General features: G+C 33.0%; 1 protein-coding gene across 5 annotated transcripts in view; it reads right to left on the bottom strand.

Annotated features, from left to right (window-relative positions):
- Nucleotides 1–15,635, bottom strand: part of astn1 (astrotactin 1) — a 414,746-nt gene extending 399,111 nt beyond the window's left edge. For all 5 annotated transcript variants that reach the window (XM_087241082.1, XM_087241083.1, XM_087241084.1 and 2 more), the window contains exon 1: nt 15,087–15,635. In XM_087241082.1, coding sequence (XP_087097208.1) covers nt 15,087–15,405 — 319 coding nt within the window. In that variant the 5' untranslated portion in view covers nt 15,406–15,635. The remainder of the gene's footprint in view (nt 1–15,086) is intronic.
- Between the last annotated feature and the right edge of the window lie 4,891 nt (nt 15,636–20,526).

Below are 20,526 nucleotides of genomic sequence, written 5' to 3'. Positions count from 1 at the left end.
TATTTGAAATTTATTTTAAAACATATATATATATATATATATATATATATATATATATATATATATATATATATATATATATATATATATATATATATATATATATATATATATATATATATATTTTATATATATATATATATATATATATATATATATATATATATATATATTTTATATATATATATATATATATATATATATATATATATATATATATATATATATATATATATATTTTTTTTTTTTTTTTTTTTTTTTTTTTTTTTTTAAACAATTAAATGCATTTTTGCTGGAAAAATAAATATCAAAAGATTAAATGGATAAATTGTTTCCTTCTCATAATACTAATCCAAGAGTCTTGATGGAAAAAAAATGCAAAACATCAGAAAATGTTCTGATCAATTTTCTTTTGGTTTGTCTAATGGTCCTTGGTTTTGCGTTTCAGTTAATACACATCGCACACTCAATGTGGAAGAAAAAAAGCACAATGTCAAGAACAAAACCCTCTAATCTTTACAATTTCAAGCTTCGTTTATAATGAAGTCTCAGTCTCTTATTTGAGGAAAATAAGACAGACTGTTCATTAGTAAGCTTTTAGTCCAAGTTTATGCAAACGAGCTAACATAAGCAGCCCATTCTTCTTGATTATCTCCTTGAAAGCTGGCAAGTTTTGACTTTAATAGCATTCACAGATTCTTCAAAGTTGTGTGAATAAGGAAAAGATGTCAAGGTCGACAAGTGAAGATTGCAGCAAATTGAGAAGAAGATGAACTGTGGCTCATAAAGGCAAAGGAAAACACACTCAGCTGAAGTAGCCCGAGAGTGGAGGTGGGAAGTGTCCATTAGAGATCCGTGTGGGTCACTATCCTCTTCTTCCAAACCCTGTTCAACATTTTATTCCCCTGACATTTCAGATCTGTACAGGCAGAGCAGATGCTTGGCTATGCTTTTAGATGTTTTATAGAATACTTCATTGTTCTAAATTCGCACTAGTGAAGCTGGTAGTGTGAAGACATCTACTGGTCTATCATACATTCTAAAATATAGTTAGCTGAACAAACATTGCCATAAAATATCTAAGTGAAAATAAAATTAAAAAAACTTTATTTTTCCCAACAAGGATTAATTAATTCTTTGGAAATGACAGTAAATATTTTTATAATGTTAAAAAAGCCCACTGTTTAAGTTACTCAAATGTAACAAATATCATACACCCGGCACAATAGGGTGCAAGATGTGTTTGGCACAATTTTCAGACCAGTGCAACCCTAATTTTCACTTTTTGCACCAAGTTGTTTAAAAAACAAATCCATTTGCGACTCTTTGTGGGATCATAGGTGTTCCGATCTATAAAGGAGGTGGGTTAAGTTGGCGCATTGCTATTTTGAGAAACTGAAATAGACCACGACCTTGACTAAGTAAAGGCTGGTCCAAAGTCCAGCGCAGAAAGCATTAGTTATGCACCTATGCAGGTTCAAGCACTTAATACACAGAATGTACAGCAATACACAAATATCTTTACATATAAATAAAAAATAAAGGATACAAATGTTATTCAAAAGGATAACATTCAAAAAAATCTTATTTTCTACACAAATATAAAAACTACCTCCATGCCTTTTTTTATGTCTGGGAGCTTTTTTTAGTTTATTAATGACAATTTGCAATATTATTATTAGCAGTATTATTTATTATATGCATATTTATATTTGTTTTAATAAAAACAAGTTTAGATTTGTCCACCTGTCGGGTTTTGGAGACATATGCATCACCACATGGGGCATAAGAATACAACATGTTTGACGTAACTCAGTTTTTTTGACCACACTTCATTATTATTGTTCAATTATTTGTTTGTTGGAAATTAGAACTAAATTTGGAAATTGTTTTTGAACAAATATTTGCGCTAAACAAACTAAATAAATATGTAGGCTAATGAATGTCTTCAGAGAAGTGTGTACAACACCATTTCCTTATATATGAAAGCGAAGGAGTAAAGTAAATGGTAAGAGTGAAATAAAGAGAAAGTAAAGATGCCGAATAGAGGAGGGTTGTTTTTTTTATTCTTGCCAAAGATAGTCTGTTAAACTATTTTATTACCAGTGAAGCATTCAGTTTTTTATTCAGTTTTTCCACTTACAAAGTCCACCATGTAAATAGTAAATGTGCCATGGCGCGATGCAACTGACTCTTAAAGGGAAAGGGAGATAAGACTCCGGTTGGTTTAATGTCATTATGCTCAAAACACACCCATAACTCATTAAGACAATAAGCACAAACCTCTGTTTGACCATGCACCACGGCGCAAACCATATTTTTTCATCCTTAAAATAGTAAAAGTGGATTCGGACATGCCCTTAATGTTTTTGCGCCGTGCGCTTAAGACTTTGCTCCTAGATTGTTAAAACAAAGCTGATAATTACCACAAACCTTTGAATAGCACAATACAGTGAAAAGTACAGTGCACTATACAGTACATGAGAATATTTTGTCTCAAATGTAAGATTTATATAACAATCTTCTCAAAAATAGTCACGTTTATGTCTTATACATATTTTTTCCCACACATTACTTGTATACAGTAGTTTTTGATAAGGTACCACCCACCAACATGAAATAAATATTCAGATTATTTACAGCATACTATAGTGTAAAATGTATTATACCAACGCAATCTGACAGCAATTCATAACTTTTTGATTTAGTGGCTAATTCATATGAATTTGTACAATCTAATTCGTACAATTTAGTACGATTTGCTCATCGCCCAATGACGGTTGGGGTTATGGGTGGGGTTGGGTGACATGCCTCCTTCTTAAAATCGTATATTTTCGTACGACTGAACTAGTACGAATTTGTATGAATTAGCCACTAAACTGACAAAACATAAAATACTTACGTTTTCTTGTGTGATCAGGCTGATTATACTGTATATTATAATATCTACAACACTTTGTTTAACCATGAATGCTACAAATGAATTAATAAACTGCACAAAACACTGTAAAATGAGGTGTATTGTAGTAAAAATACTTTATTGATCTTATTCTGCGTTGTGGAAGTGCGCTCGTTTTTTGAGATTGTTTTAGTACTCCCGAATCAGTCGCTTATGGGAGAAATGACAAGGAATAATAAAAGGCAGAAAACATTCAAAAGTGTTAATGAGTATACATAAAAAGCAAAATATATTAGAAGAAAATATCTGTTGGCAACATCAGGCAGTATAACAAGCTTTTGATGCCTTAAAATCCATGGAATAGAATGAGACCGGAAGTCTCGAGCCAAAAAGGCTGGTCCAACTCGTACATCGAGCATAAGGGCAATAGTTGTAGAAAACTACAGTATAGGGTCATTTGTTTATACAGTATTTAGTATAGTTGCTGCATTGCCATACACCATATTGCTATTAATTCAAGTACTCTACTAAAATATAGTTCAAAAACACTATAGAATTTGCTATAATTTACTATGGTATTTTATTTTTGCAGTGACAGCTTTTGTTCCTTTATTACTCAGAATGTTCAACTAGCTTTTATATACAACTAAACTTGACTTCAGTAAGTTACTTAATAAACAACTGATTCCCCAATATCTCTGTATGAAGAGAAGTGTGAATACGTAATAAAAATACATAATGCATAACACCCATCTGCCTTACTGTGCAATTATATAATCATGTTTCCATATGTTGCATAACCAACTACAAGAAAAAAAAAAAAAACATAATGTAGCACAGCTGATAAGTAATTCATTTGTAACATAAACCTTATTTTCAAAATACCCATGACTTGCGCATAAATTGTTTGCTAATGCTTGTTTTTGCCAGCTGATTTCCCACAACATATCAGTCTTAAAAAAAAGATCCCCAGCAGGTACATTTTGCTACATTTCAAGATTGAAAATTAAATACATAAATAAATCCAGAGGATTGTAGACAGATCGAACAATCTCCTGATCCCGGTTAGACAGGGAATTCATTCACTAGTCATTTCAGACTGCCTTTAATACTGTTATGGTTGGCTAACAGAAGATATGTTGGATCTGCTATAGATTTGAAAGACACAAGAGCTTTGACATTGCACTTTTTAACAAAGTCAGTCCATCAAGATTCACCTAGACACCTCCTTTTATTTCGAATGAACAAAGGAGACTGACAATGAAATCCCCTCGACAAAGTTATAAAAGTGCAGTTTTTTCAAATTATAATATCAAATGTGTTAGAGATTTGATGCAGTTTATGCATGTTGCAATGCTGCTACACGTAGGCTCAATGAGAAGTAAATATATCAAAATAATTATAGCACAAGAAGAAAAACCAGAAAAGCTCAAAAAAATGGGGAATTTGGAAAGAAAATAAATAAATAAATATATACAACATTATACAACAGATCTGTCTGGTTCCTGAATCTAACTGGCTGAAATCTCAGAGCCTCTTCGCTCTTGTGTATTACTCCGCCCACATAGAGTGATGTCAGTTCAATAGACTCACTACAACTTGACAACCATTGAAACTGTTGGACAATATAGTGTACTTTTAAGGCTTTTATTGGCAAGAGTATAGTTGTTTAGATTGCAAATATGCAGCTTGTTTTTAAGGATAGTGCCCGTTATAAATATTCATAATTTCTGAGATTTAGCACATCGGCAGCCAACCTGTCATACTGAGCAGAGCAAAGATGATTGACGTTCCGCTACAAGATGACGACAGACACAGCATAATAAGTCCTTATGGGAGAAAAACAGCATTATTGTAGCATAAGTTTCAAAATACAGCTGAACATATTAGTACAGAAGAGGTAAATGACATTCTAAGTCGATCTCTCTCTTTTGTATGTTGTAGGGCTGTATTTATACCAGAGATGCCCAAACTAAGGCCCGTGGGCCAAAGTTGGCCCATGCTAACCTTTGATTTGGCCCACCATACCATTTGTTATCCCAATTATCTTTGACAGAGATGGTCATTTCGAAATTTTATTAAAATAAAACTGTAATTTTTTTTGTAAATGAATCTTATTTTAAAATAAAATGTAAATAATGTCACTAGACAACACATTCAGCATTGAACTTCATTGTGTTAATGGTTTTTAATGGATTAATGTTTTTACTATAATAGGTTAAATGTTTTTTTTTTTTTGTTTTTTTTACATATACTGCCTTAGTTAATATAAGTTATAAGCAAACAAATTTGAAAAATTACTCATGGAAACTTTAATGTAATACAGTTTTGTATTTTTAGCTTCGGCCCACAGCCCTAAATTAAGTCTTTGGCCCTTCATAAGAAAAACCTTTGCTACCCCTGATTTGTACCACAGTAATCTGGTAGTGTTTGCTTTACTTTGCCTTTTTCGGGGTAAATTATTGTAAAATCCTGATTGCAACAGAGAAATACTGGTAAATCTCTGTAGACTGATGGCATTTCATGCCATTTAGCCTTATAATCTTAAAATGTGAGCACCTGTTTTGTCATCCCTTTAGACATTACACTAGAAAATCATTTAAATACTATCTCTAAAAAGATGTTTGTGAAATAGCGAGGGTTTCTGCACTTCTGACCTTTAGCTGCAGATGTGAATGAACAGCAGAAGAAAGTAGTTCCTCGTACAAAAAGATTTTTGAGACTCTCTGTGTTTGATTTTCTTTTTTTATATACACAATTATGTCGTTGACTTGTATAAATGCAATACCACACTTGTAGCAGTGCAATATGGCTGTATATTGTCACTGGTGGGACACTAAGGCACTCAGTCTGCGAGAAAAAAACAGAAAAGCTCAAACGTGGTGGCGCAGTGTGTAGCGCTGTCACCTCACAGCAAGAAGGTTGCTGCTTTTCTTTTCTTTTTTTTGTGCTATAATTATTCTGAACTGCATATGTGCTTTTATGCACTTAATTTTTGTTTGCTTATAATATATATGCACACAGAACAGGTTTCATATTAAAATTATATGTAACTTTTTTTTATGCAAGTTAGCATTGATAAGACACTATTTTATGTTTTAAATTGCTCATGTCCAGTCCTATTTTATAATTATTTATTATTAATTTAGTGCCATTCCACATTTTACAGTAAATAAATCTCAATCTCATTCTCACCACGATGTATCCATTGTCAAAGTCATACATCTCTATCTATAAATTCCAAAACCAAAGCACAAAACAACATGTGTAGTGTCTCTGGAATGGTAACTACTAATGTGGGCAATTTAATTGACTGTGTGCTGAAGTTTATATGCAAACAAGTGTGCATCCGCATACTTTTGCAGTGCTTCAGGGTCTCAAATCATTAGCTCCCCTCAAGCTATGCTGCACATTACTGCTGAAAGAATGCATGTATTTACCTGCTAAAAATACTGAAGTGAACGTAAAGCCTGTGTAGAACGACAATAATTGTAGCCCCAGGTGTTAAATGAGTCATTACGAACAATAAAAGTGAAACGCAACTAAATGAAATAGGCAAGAGCGGTAATTAGAATGCATCAAAACGAAAACCTTTTAAATCTTGAAACATCTGTCATCACAACACAGAGGGAGAACAAACATATTTGAAGACTCATGACGTCTAGGTTTTTGCTTTTTTGTTCACGTTAAGTCTCTAAAGGTAGCAACACGTGTTGTGCCATACATTTTACCCACAGCCTTTTAATGCATCTGCACTTTCCCTCAAAATAAAGTTTGCAGAAGCTGAGCTCGGTCTGTTTGCTTGTCCTAAACGTGGCTGCTGACAACACGTGAGCATGCATAAATATCTTCAGCTCCTCTGCGAATACCTCAAGGTTTGCTTTGTTTTCTCATACGCAGACTCTCGAAAACATTGTGTCATCCTTGGGATAATTCAAGGTGGCAACAACAAAAAAAATGAAGTGACAGTTCAAAATTCTTCTGGATCTTATTCTTTAAAGAGATGCTGTTTAAAGTCATTGTCGGTGATTTTCTGCTGAAAGCTATGTGTTGTTCTACATAATCGGAGCATATGTTGTCTGTTGTTGAGACAAAGTGAAGAAACTCAAAGGCTGGGACTAAAATAAACCAAATAAAGAACTGGAAAGCAACAACGGACACCATCCGTTTGATTTCTTTAAGAACATTTGCACTTAGTTTAATCCGTCTCCTGTTGTTAAATAAACAACACAGGATTCCAAGTAATTTAATCTGTCCAATTATTATGATTCAGTCAAAACAAAGACATTTGCTAAGTCAACTATGATCTCACTGTGCAAAGCTGTTGGTTAGAAATTAAATTGAACATACATTGATCTTGACAGTGATGGGACTTGAAGCAACGCTTGCAACTGTAAATAAAAAAGGATTTGCATTTGATTCTCTGTAGATGTAGTTGGTGGAATTGCTGTGGAAACGTAATGTCACCACTCTTCAAGGCATCCTTTAAGCACTAGCTCTTGTTGCCATGGAAACCATTCATTGGCACACAGTCTCCCTGTGCTGCTTCTCAGAACCTTCCTCACAAACACACAGTAAAGCTCACTGCAAAATCCTGGATCTCACAGAGGGAGACGGCTGAAACATGGATCATTATATCTTATTGCATTTGCTTTACTTCAATGCAATCCCTATAGTGATTTCCCCCCTATAGATGTTCGTCCAGTTCAAAAGTTTTGGTCGATAACAGAGCAAAATTAAATATAACAGCTTTTATTTTTTTTTTTACATTTCTTAAAAACTAGAAAATATTTTCATCTATAGTTTTTTTTGTGTGCCAAGTTTTCAGATGTTTTTATACAAATGTTTTGACAATCCAATGCTATAATGTTTCAACTTTAGAACAGTTTGAAAAATCAATATTCGGTAGATTAACCATGATTTTATAATTTAATTTAATAATTCATTCCAGTGACTTTAAAGATGAATGTGCAGCTTCTTTACTCCAGTCTTCAGAGTAGGGCTGGGCTGATAAACGATATAATATTGAATTATGATAAAATTTATGTCAATAACAATGATAAGCTCTGGACTTTTTTATTCTATATTGATCTTAGAGCAGAAATGTACAACAATGGGAATCTAAAAGTGTGTTAAAATTAAAGATGTACGTACCAAATTTTTGGCCACCGAAAATTTGTTGGCCGAAAATGTTATGTCATTGAATGGGACACTCTAATTTTGATGGCTTCTGTTGTTGGGATACTCTTTTAAATATGGAAGCATTAACATCTTGTATTTTGAAATATTTATTGTTATAGTTCAATATGTTAAATAATTGTCGAGATTGCATGTTTGCCATAACGCCCAGTCACATACAGTCCATTTCTCAATGTATGTGTTTTTAATATATTGAAATGTGGTAAGGCTGAACAACTGAACTGCATTTGTATATTATATTAATTTTCTAGAAGTGTCTTTAAAAATCTTTAGTCAAATATTATTTACTGTCATCATGGCAAGATAAAAGAAATCAGTTATTTTAAATGAGTTATTAAAACTATGATGTATCGAAATGTGTTGTGAATCTTCTCTCTGTTAAACAGAAATTGGGGAAAAAATAAACAGGGGGCTAATATTTTAAAGGGGCAAAAATTCTGACTTTAACTATATATAAAAATATAGATATGTAATATTTATAATGATTGTGATGACATTCCTGCAAACGATGCAGATGCTTCAATGTTTACTAAACCTGTCACAAATCAGCTGCAGATCTGCATTCATATGTTGTATCCTACTTAAAAATAGAGGAATCTAATTGAAGTAATGAATGAATGAATGAATGAATGAATGAATAAATGAATGACTGAATGAATGAATGAATGAATGAATGAATGAATGAATGAATGAATGAATGAATGAATGAATGAATGGAAGATTTTAATTACAGTAAGCCAGTAAGAAACCCATGGGTTGCCTTATCCGTGTGTGAAAGAAAATGTTCTGAGCAAAGCTTCTTCTAGGTTTGACACCGGGCCAACAATATATTAAAGAAGAATGTGAAAGCCAATCTAAAACGAAAACTTTACTTTCACAGACTTTCCCTTTTAATCGCCCACCCAAAGCAGCTCTAGAAGGTATTAAAAGCTACAGAAGTCTTTGGTGTGTCCTTTTTATATAGCTTAGCACATGAGTATGTGTGCTAAAGTGATACCTAGTGTGTGTGTGCGTGCGCATGTGCGTGTGTATGTGTGCGCTTTTGTGTGTTTGTGAATGCATTTGTAGACTGTACCAATTACCCTAATGTATCCAATTAAAAATAGCTTGTTCAAAGACTAGTGGCGGCTCTGTAAAGACTGCATTTATAATCAGGAAACAAGACCACAGAGCGAAGGGAGGGACGTGCAAACACCTTAGGCAACATTTATAACACTGACTTGAAATTACTCCCCATGATCATTCCAATCAATCTTATGCAAACAAAGAGCCTTTGGAGGAGGCAGAAGCTGAAGCAACAGAGGAGACGATCTAGCAAGAGAAAGATTTATGAAGTCAAGTAAGGCAAGGTGCAGTCTGTCTGGAAGAAATTAAAAAGCTTCGAGTCCAATGTGAATTATTCAAGCTAAAGAGAGGCCGGAAGGAAGATGTGGCGGTTGGCAGACAGGTTTCCCTATATTGGAATATATATCTAAAGCAAATTTCAGCAAATTCTTTTGATAAACTAATACAATAGAATCCAGACAATGGGGGTCAGCAAACACAGCATTAAAATGTCACCTGTGATTACAAATCTATAGTATTGAGATATTATATATTAGCACAAACCAATGTATTAGGTCATTCCTATTTTTCTTATGAATTATATACAGTTAAATTCAGAATTATTAGTCCCCCTGAAATATTCACCCCCTGTTTAATTTAATAGCTCATTTCTAATAACTGATTTATTTCATCTTTGCCATGATGCGAGTAAATAATATTTTACTAGATATTTTTCATATACAGCTTAAAGCGACTTTTAAAAGCTTAACTAGGTTAATTAGGTTAACTAGGCAGTTTAGGGTAATCAGGCAAGTTATTGTATAATGATGGTTTGTTCTGTAGTCTATCAAAAGAAAAAAATAGCTTAAAGGAGCTTAAACTTTTGACCCTAAAATGTTTTTGTTTTAAGTATTAAAAACTGCTTTTACTCTAGCCGAAATTAAACAAATAAGACTTGCCCCAGAACCCGAGAAGAAAAAATATTATCAGACCTACTGTGAAAATTTCCTTGCTTAAACAACATTAATTAAACATTAACAGAAAAATTTAATTCTAAGGGGGGCTAATACTTCTGACATCAACTATATATATATATATATATATATATATATATATATATATATATATATATATATATATATATATATATATATATATAATGATCTATCAATCAATCTACATGAAACCCAAAGTATTTTGGGTAATGTAGCTGTATACTGTATTTAAACCAAATATTTACACACATTACATAAACAAATAAACAGATTCAAACATGGGCTAAAACTGTTTTACACCGAGGTACAGACTTAACTGTGACTTCTGTTTAAATGGTTTGTAATTCAAACACGTGACAAACATACAGTCATATAGGTTGTATAACAAGTTGCTTTTTCCAGTTGAATATTCACACAAGCCCATATCACGATTTGATTCAATATACTGTTGCTATTTTTATGACTATATTAAAAGGCTGCATGATTTTGGAAAAATTACACATTGTGAAATGATTTTATTCTGTGTTATACAGTTGAAGTCAGAATTATTAGCCCCCCTAAATTATTAGTCCCCTGTTTATTTATTTATTTTTTTCTGTTTAACGGAGAGAATATTTTTTTCAATGCATTTCTAAACATAATAACTTTAATAACTCATTTCTAATAACTGATTTATTTTATCTTTGCCATGATGACAGAAAATAATATATTACTAGATGTTTTTAAGACACTTCTATACAGCTTAAAGTGACATTTAAAGGCCTAACTAGGTTAATTAGGTTAACTAGGCAGGTTAGAGTAATTAGGCAATTTATTGTATAAGGATGGTTTGTTCTGTAAACTATGGAAAAAATAGCTTAAAGGGGCCAATGATTTTGTCTCTAAAATGGTTTTAAAACAATTTAAAACTGCTTTTTTTTAGCTGAAATAAAACATATAAGACTTTCTCCAGAAGAAAAAAAAATAGTATCAGACATACTGTGAAAATTTCCTTGCTCTGTTAAACATCATTTAGGAAATGTTTTAAAAAAATAAAATAAAATGGGGGCTTATAATTCTGACTAAAACTGTTTATTGTGATATGAATACAAATTCACTAGATGTAAATCTATCATTTTAAATTGATTGTGGTGAATCTGTGGGGGAGTGCATACATATAATAATGTACAAGCATAATTAAATTCAGTGAAGAAAAATATGCAAATTAAATAAAAAGCATTTTATTGTTTTTCGAAGAGTCAAAATGTATTCAAGTATACAGGGATAGAATAAACAAATGTAAAATAATACTGCATAGTCTAGGCCTTAAAAACACTTGCAAAATGATCAATTATAATCCAGACTCAGCATATAGTCTGGATATAGTCAACAGACATTGCATATACTCACGATGTGACTACTGCGACTGATCACATTGCAATATCGATGCTGAAACGATATATTGTGCAGCCTACTATATTATCTGATTCAGTCAGCGTTTTTTCTGCATTGCGAAAACCATCTTCCCCCTTTCTTGAACCAGAATGCATTCTTAGTGCTTTTATAATATAACCATGGAGTTTGATCAGGTTATAGGTGAACAGAAAACATCTCACATTACATTCACAATAAAAGTTAAAATAAAGTTTCACATTATTCATAAACCTAGAAAAAATAACTTTTGGCCTATATAAAGCCCAGAATGTTTTTGCAGAGCCTGCGCGTGCTATTTTGGACCATTTTATGCACTCTAAAGCGCTGAGCTTATTTGGATTCCGTAGTACAAGTATTAAAATCCTGACTACTAAGAACTTTGTGCTATAAAAAATGCAGTCACATCCAAACATTGTTAACAAACTGAAATCATGGTTTGCTCTGTATGCTGACACAATTTTTTAAACTCTAAGGATTTCTAGTTATAAATATGCAAGTCCTCATGCATTCAAATATGACTGTACACAGACCCAACTGTGTTATTCCCAAGGTGTAACCTCTCAAAAGTTTGAAAGAACATTTAAGCATAAATTAAATCACAAATTATTTATGAACTGTGCTAATTTTTTTACATATACAAAAACAATTATGTAATTATGAAATTATGTTTATGAATAATGTGAAACTTTATTTTAACTTTTATTGTGAATGTAATGTGAGATGTTTTCTGTTCACCTATAACCTGATCAAACTCCATGATTAAATTATAAAAGCACAAAGAATGCATTCTGGTTTAAGAAAGGGGGAAGATGGTTTTCGCAATGCAGAAAACGCTGACTGAATAAGATAATATAGTAGGGCTGCACAATATATCGTTTTAGCATCGATATTGCAATGTGATCATTCGCAGTAGTCACATCGTGAGTATATGCAATGTATGTTGACTACTATATACTGAGTCTGGATTATAATTTATCATTTTGCAAGTGTTTTAAGGCCTAGACTATGCAATATTATTTTACATTTGTTTATTATATCACTGTATACCTGAATACATATACAATAAAATTCATTCATATTTTATTTATTTTACATTTACAAAAAAAAGGTTGTAGTCTCAAGATCAGGTGGCAGAGTTTATGTCCTACATGACATTTAAGGTCAATATAGAGTTAAAGACCTTTTTTTAATTAATTTTTACTTTTTTCAAAGTTTACCTCCTGTCTGACATTTTTTTCAGACATCGCTAAAGTGAGAAACAACATGACATCTTTGACAACACAGTAGCAGTGCCAGATAAATTCAACCTAAGCACAAATGTCAGACTTATTCCATGACATGTACAGACAGTTCACACTACATGTCTGATTGGCTGGCAGTGACTTATACAACTGTCCACTCCTTATGTCTTTTGCACCTCGGAGTGAGTGGCAGGCATGCATGTAGTTTTCAGCACCATGGACAGCGGTCAGTGCAGAGACTCATACAGTACAAACTAGCTGCCTGTAATAGATGTTCACCCAGGTTGTTTTCCTCCCAGACACACTCAGTTCTTTGAACCAAACTTTAAATAAGAACTTTGAGTTTTAGCTTTTTTAGGCCTTACTTTAAAATAATGCAAGAACTGCAGAGGCTGTTGGTCTGAATCTAACTGATGGGATGATGTTATAATAAAAAAGACAATTAAATCAAATCAGGAATATTGTAGTGTCCATGTAAATATACATGCACTGAAACTTTGCATTACACTCTCAGAAATAAAAGTACAAGAGCTGTCGATAGGGCAGTACCTTTTGTTTGTACCTGAAGGGTTACTGGTACACTTTGGGTACTAATATGCATCTTTTAGGTACCACTTTGGACTCTTTGGGTACAAATATGTATCTTTTGAAAAGGTACTGCCCTAGTGAGAGCTCCTGTACCTTTATTTCTAAGAGTGTATTGTCCATTAGTTAAGATTAAACATTGCATTTACTAGCATGAACTATGGAATATACAGCAAAAGTATTTAATAAACTTTGTTTAAACTCGCAGCTTAAAGATTATTATGTGAAAATACATGTACTTATGCATTATTTATCATACAACATACATACATACATGGTATATAGTAAACTAAAGTTGTATTTATCAATTTTGCAATTACTACAAACTAATAAATTCTTCAGAAGTATTTTATTATACTTCTGCTGGACCTGCTGATTTATTTAAAAGCATTTATCAATTGCATTATCATAAATTGATGAAGTACAAGCACTTTTAAATATCAAAATAAATTATTTTTAAAAGCTTATCAAACTTATTTATCAAACTTAGATCAATGCCGTCTTATGCCTGTGACAATACATGGGTTAACACACAGCAGAACGTTCTGAATTATTTCATAGTTTGATTTCAAAGTCTATTTAAACTCATGCTAATAACAACTGCATAATTTGTGCTTAACATGAATTAACATACTTTACTATTACATTTAAACTTTTACATCAGATCATTCAAATATATCATATCAAAACGTAATTTCCATGTTAACTCATGCTAGTAACAACTGCACAAAGTGAACTGCCTGAAGTACATAATTTATCGATAATTTTGTACTATTTACAGTGAATTCAGAAATATTATATCAATGCTCCATGCCCATGTCAACTTATGCAAGTAACAAATGTACAGTAGATATACAGTTTACCAGTAACTTGTATATTTAATAAAGATAGCAGTTGCATCAGCCAAACATTTTAGGTAGTAGTTTTGTGTGTGTGTGTGTGTGTGTGTGTGTGTGTGTGTGTGTGTGTGTGTGTGTGTGTGTGTGTGTGTGTGTGTGTGTGTATGTGTGTGTGTTTCTTTTCTGTTGCTCATGCTTACAAAAAATATTCAGTTGAACATTACATTTTATTTGTTTAAATTCAACCCATATAAATTGTTTTCAATAAATTTGCGGACATCATTTTTTCAGAGTAGTTTCAAAACAAATGAAAATAAACTAACAATAAAACAATGACAAGAAAATCTATCTATCTATCTATCTATCTATCTATCTATCTATCTATCTATCTATCTATCTATCTATCTATCTATCTATCTATCTATCTCACCTGTTTTAGGAAATAAATCTTTATTATATCATACATTTGCTGTGTTTTGCTTCATCTCGTTGCTTTTTCCTCAGAGTTCACAGCAGGTGAAGTTATGACACAAACTTCACATAAGTTTACACATGGGATTCTCACAAGACTGTAACCCAGTGACCACATGTGTGTCAATAGTTTGTAACCTTATATTTGGCACTTTCATCATAAAACACACAGTATACGCATAACTCTCATGCTGACAAAAGAACACCACACTTAATCTACTTCGAAAGCACAAATCTGAGGCTTACCGCGAATTAATCCGCATAAAGAATATAACAGAACTGAGCAATTCTGGTTTATGGACTAGGCCTACGATTGATATTTGTTTTAATAATCACAATAGCTGCTACTGTCAATGTTGCATCTTCAATGAGAGTTCGAAATGATTATAACAGCACTCACCTAACACAAAGTACGGGAGCTCGGTATTTTCCAAGTCGTCAACAACGACTATCTCGCCGGGAAAATCATTCCTGACGGAGAAGAGTAGCTTGGGCTCGGAGGCCGACGGGCTATGCATGATGCTCAGGTCGTTCTCTCGCAAAAACGGCAACGCGGAGACCGTAACGCTTTTCATCTTGCACTCCATGTCTTGAGACTGATCTTCTTCGCCGTTCAGACATTTTACGCCAGCAGAGCTGAAGAGGACAATCCAAAAAACGCCGATAAGCAGATAGGAGCGCGGCGGTAGCATCATACAGGAGCGCGGCGGTAGCATCATGCCGGAGCGCGGGTAGCGGTTGTCAGGCTGCGGCAGTCGGTCAGCGGCGCACTGGGAGCTGGAGGAGAAGGAGAACCGAGGAACGCACTGGCTACACAAAAATCGAGCTGTCTGCGTGAAAATAAAGAAATAAAGACAGTATTTGGGGCTCAGATATTCTCCGTCCAACGGCTAAATATTCTTGTTGTCATCATAACACGACTCGGCTTAGTGATGACAGCGAGAGAGGCGGAACAGCGCAGCATCGGAGCCCGTTATTGGGCTTCTCCACCTCAAGCCATTAAAAACGATTTTTCTTGTTGCAACGGGCAGCCATTAGCAAGAGCCACACACTAGTCTCGTGATATGTAAAACAGCCAGTTTATTTTCTTCATTTAACTACACTTGATTGATTAAATTCCCTGCCATTGTAGAGTTTTTGATAAATAAACATGACGCGAAAGACATGCTGTTTTCTTTCTTCAGCATTAAAACATACAGATGAAACTTTTAAGTTTTGGGTTTTTCTAATGTTAAAGTTTTGGGGTCTCTTGCTTATTTTTAAAGGACCAGGGATCTTTAAAAAAAAAAAAAGGAAAAGCTTTTTTTATACCACGTTTGAATAAGATACACATGCAAACATATGAATAAATTAGAAAAAATATATAGGCTACTCTAACTGAAGGCTACAATTAAGTAGGCCTATGTAACGATAGATAGATTACATGTACATGTTACATTAGTTAGCCTACATTTGCTGCAAGTAAAAAGTAAACTGAACAAAGCCAAATTATAAAAGAACATTCATAAGTTGCATCTGAATGTTTTCACAAACATATCATTTTTATAAATTGATTTTTCATTACTTTCATTACATCTGACAGCAGAACCCCAGCTAAAGTTTTAAACATCACTGTCCACCAAGGAAAAAGAAGAGCAGAACTGAAGCCGAGAAGCCAAGAGCATCTTTTTCAAGCAAACAGCAGCTGCAGGCTCTGGAAAGAAAGAGGAAGAACGAGAGGAAAGAAAGAAGCACTGCAGTCTCTGCCCCAAAGAATGATCTCCCTGTGTAATCTTGAGCTTATTCCAGCACTGAAGCAAGGCTTTAGCAAAGTGTGAAGCACTTTTGTGATGAAAGGGCACAGTACTCATTTCAGCTTTGACCTGCTCAATAATTGAACTTTGAGGGTGGTGGGAGGAGAGAGGGGGTATCGGTACACTTGTGGTTCCGTTGCTGTGATATCCCGCTCTCTTTTAAGGCTTTCTCTGCGACATGGCTGTTTGTTCTTCTCACATATCCAAAGGTAACTTGACAACTAGGGCATGAAAGCTGTCAAAATAGCATTATCACATTATTCCGCTGGTGATATCTCGTTCTCTACCTCACTTTTACACACTAATAAGATTATACATATGCAGATTATACATATACAATACCATAAATAGATAAATTAATATAATAATTATAATAATAATAATTAATAATAATAATAATGTTAACAATAACATCAACAATAATGAAAATAATAATAATAATAATAATTATTATTATTATTATTATTATTATTATTAAATAATACTATTATTATTATCACTACTTTTATAATAATAAAATAATTATTATTATTATTGTCATTGTTATTATTATTATTATTATTATTATTATTATTATTATTATTATTATTATTATTATTGTTGTTGTTGTTGTTTTAATTATTATTATTATTATTAGTAGTAGTAGTATTATAATTATTACTACTATTACTACTACTAGTAGTAGTAGTAGTACTACTACTACTGTTATAAGAAAGAAAAAATGATAATAATTTGTATTATTATTATTACTACTACTACTACTGTTATAATAAAATAATAATAATAATAATAACAATAATAATAATAATAATAATAATAATAATTATTATTATTATTATTATTATTATTATTATTTTATTATATTATTTTAGAATAATTTAAAAGTGTTATTATTTTTATTATTATTAAATATACTGTACCTTAAATGTACTTGAATACAGTGTGAAGTATAAAGTTTCCTTGGATGGACACTACAATCAATCAATCAATCAATCAATCAATCAATCAATCAATCAATCAATCAATCAATCAATCAATCAATCAATCAATCAATCAACCAACCATTTAACCTACCTACCTACCTACCTACCTGTCTGTCTGTTTATCTATCTATCAGCCTCATGGTAATTATCCAACATAATCTCTGTTTCTTCAGATTAATCAGACAAATGATGCTAGATTCCAGTTTTAGCTGAGGAAGTAAAGCACCTATCATCTCAGCATGTTTTCAGGAATCTAACTAGGCATGACACAATTCTCTGCCCCTTATCTGGCATTGGTGGCACTGCCAGGAGGCAAATATACACACAGATGACTGGATTGCTCCCATAAGTTGAACTAAAAAAAGACAAGTTAAGTATGAAGATGACACAGCACACAAAGGTCTTAAAATGAGCATCATATATAGTGTAATAAATACTAAATCTGAATTATTTCTGAACAACTCAAAATAGTAGCAATCTTTATTCATCTTTTCATGCTGCTAGTTGTTCAGTTGAGAGCAGTGAAAGACAGCCTGGAACTGCATGTACTGTGGTTTATGACAGGGGCAGAAAAGGTACTGTAAAAATCATGTTCTGTAGTGAATGGGAAGATTAACACATTATACTGTTATATCACCGGAGACACCAGTGTTGAGGAACATTGAAAACACAATTTTCTCTAGAACAGGTTACCGTGAATGAAACCTTCCAAAGATAAGTGCCTGTTTGAGACATGAGAAATCTATATTATACGTTGGAAGCTTCTGTGTTATGCATTTGTTCTCATTCGTAGCACCGTTGGCTCTTTTGATAGCCATGGCAACCTCATGCGAGTCAGTTGTCAGATTTAGAAAAGGAAAATCCACTCACAATATCTCCACATGTTTTCTGTGAGGCTTAACAGCAGACTGTATTTGACATGACAAATTATCACTGGGGGATTTGCGACCATATTATATCCAACATTTTGTTTTATGCTTAAAAGAGTGTCCTTGCATTTTCAAAATGGTGTGAAGCCGGGTTTAGACATAAGCTTCTTTTCTAAGAACAAATCATACTCTACATCACAATGTCGCCTATGATGGAACAGCACACAGAGTCCACATTTATGCAGATTTGAAGAAAATGCCACGCACAAGCTTCTCATAGGTTACTGAGGCACGTGTGTGCTTTCAAAAAGTTCACAAAAGAAGAAACTGGAAATAGGTTTCAGCCAAGCAATAATAACTTTATAAATGTTCGCATGACATTTCGCAATTACTGCTACAAAAAGCCTCAAACAGAGTTAAATAGTTCACAAAATGATCTTCAAACAAGTCAGACTGCACCTTATTAAATGACTAACAATTGTTCTATAATATAGTGCTCGATAAAAGATGATTAAAGGTTCAGTAGGTGATCTGCCAAAAAAAAATTCGGATTTGGCATGAAGCTGGCACAGCAGGCATTTATTTGGCACTGGCATACAGCATTTGGGCCAAACATGGTCCGGGTTTGGCAGAGGTGGCACCGTCTAAAAGGCAGCACACAAGACATGGGCCACATGTCAAATGCAGTACTTGGCCCAGATGTTAAAAATTGATATGTGGGCCACATAAGTGGCCTATCTTGACCAATATTTAAAATACATTTAAATTATTTTTGTGTAAAAAATTATTTTAGGTGGTTTATTCCGCTGTGGTGACCCCTGATAATTAAGGGACTAATCCGAAGGAAAATGAATGAATGAAATATTTTAATACACAAAGCCATTTCCATCTTCCTGTTTGCATCTTCTAATGCCTTCATCTTAATCCAGGAATCAATCAAGATTTAACTGTTTAAATTATTAATCTATTGTTTCTTGTATACTTCAAAATAACTGAATTCAACCTATATTACATATATTTTATTAACTAAATTATATTTTTTTTTACAAATTCTATTATGTTACCATTGCTAACATTACCATTAATAATGCACAATGCATCATGGGTTTATCAATTTCATTGCAGTCCTGAGACACCAAGTCTGGCTTCCAATGTTTAAACATGGACACTATCTGGCCCAGTTCAGGCACAGATATGGTTTATTAACTTGGCTAAGACTTGGCCCAGATTTGTCCCTTGTCTGGAAGCCATACTGGGTCCAGTCATATCCCGCATTTGGGCCAAGCACAAGCTGATTGTGTGGGTCAGAGCTGGGCCTGAGAAATTTTGCTATGTGGGTTGTCTTATTGTGCAATATTTCATGCATGCAAGGATTGCTAGTCTTATTGTCTCACATACTTTGTCCTAAAGCGACTACTATACGGTACAGTATGTTTAGGGGTTGGCCATTGGGGTGCAGGAATTACACTTATTGCTAAAACATACTGTAATGCTATTTCAGACTGAACATTCAAAGTTGCATGACAATAATGGGAGCGTATCACAGGTCGTCATTGTTCAAAAATGAACCAATGTGAATATAAAACTAACTTGACCTCAGTAAAACAGGCTAGGCAGAATAGCGCTATGTACTGATGTTTTGTTATTAAACTAAATTAAACTCGATTTTATTGATGCTGTAAATTGAAAATAGTCACATCAATCTTTCGCCAAAAGATTTCAGTGGCTGAACAACACTTTCATGCATATAAACCAATCGTAAAACATCAAAATCTACATAAGCTTTACGTGACTAAGGGGCGTAGCAGACATTTCTGTGTGGGGGACAGCTGAATGAGATTCAAAAGTTTACGTTTATATAATTATTAAAAACCTTTTTTGAATGATCTGTCTCTAAAAGTGAGGGGGATGGTAGATGTGTTATACATATTTTAAAAAGTGTTTTTATTTGTGTACACTCATAATAATGTATGGTTTTTTTTTTTTTGGTAAAATAACTAAATTAAAAAAGGTCTGCTGTCACTATTTCTCACTAAAGATCAATCTGAAACTTATCTAAAAATGAAACATTAGTCTGTTGAAAGCTTAGATTGTTCGCTTTTAAGCGATTTTACATCTGTATCACAGATATTTCCAGTTTATTTAATATGTATTTAATATTATTTAATATTATATATAAGGAGATTAAGGAGATA

Source organism: Danio rerio, chromosome 2 (genome assembly GCF_052040795.2).
Source record: "Danio rerio strain M-AB ecotype USA chromosome 2, GRCz13ab, whole genome shotgun sequence".
NCBI lineage: Eukaryota > Metazoa > Chordata > Actinopteri > Cypriniformes > Danionidae > Danio > Danio rerio.
Note: the sequence above shows the minus strand (reverse complement) of the source record. Positions and strands in the feature narration are given on the sequence as shown.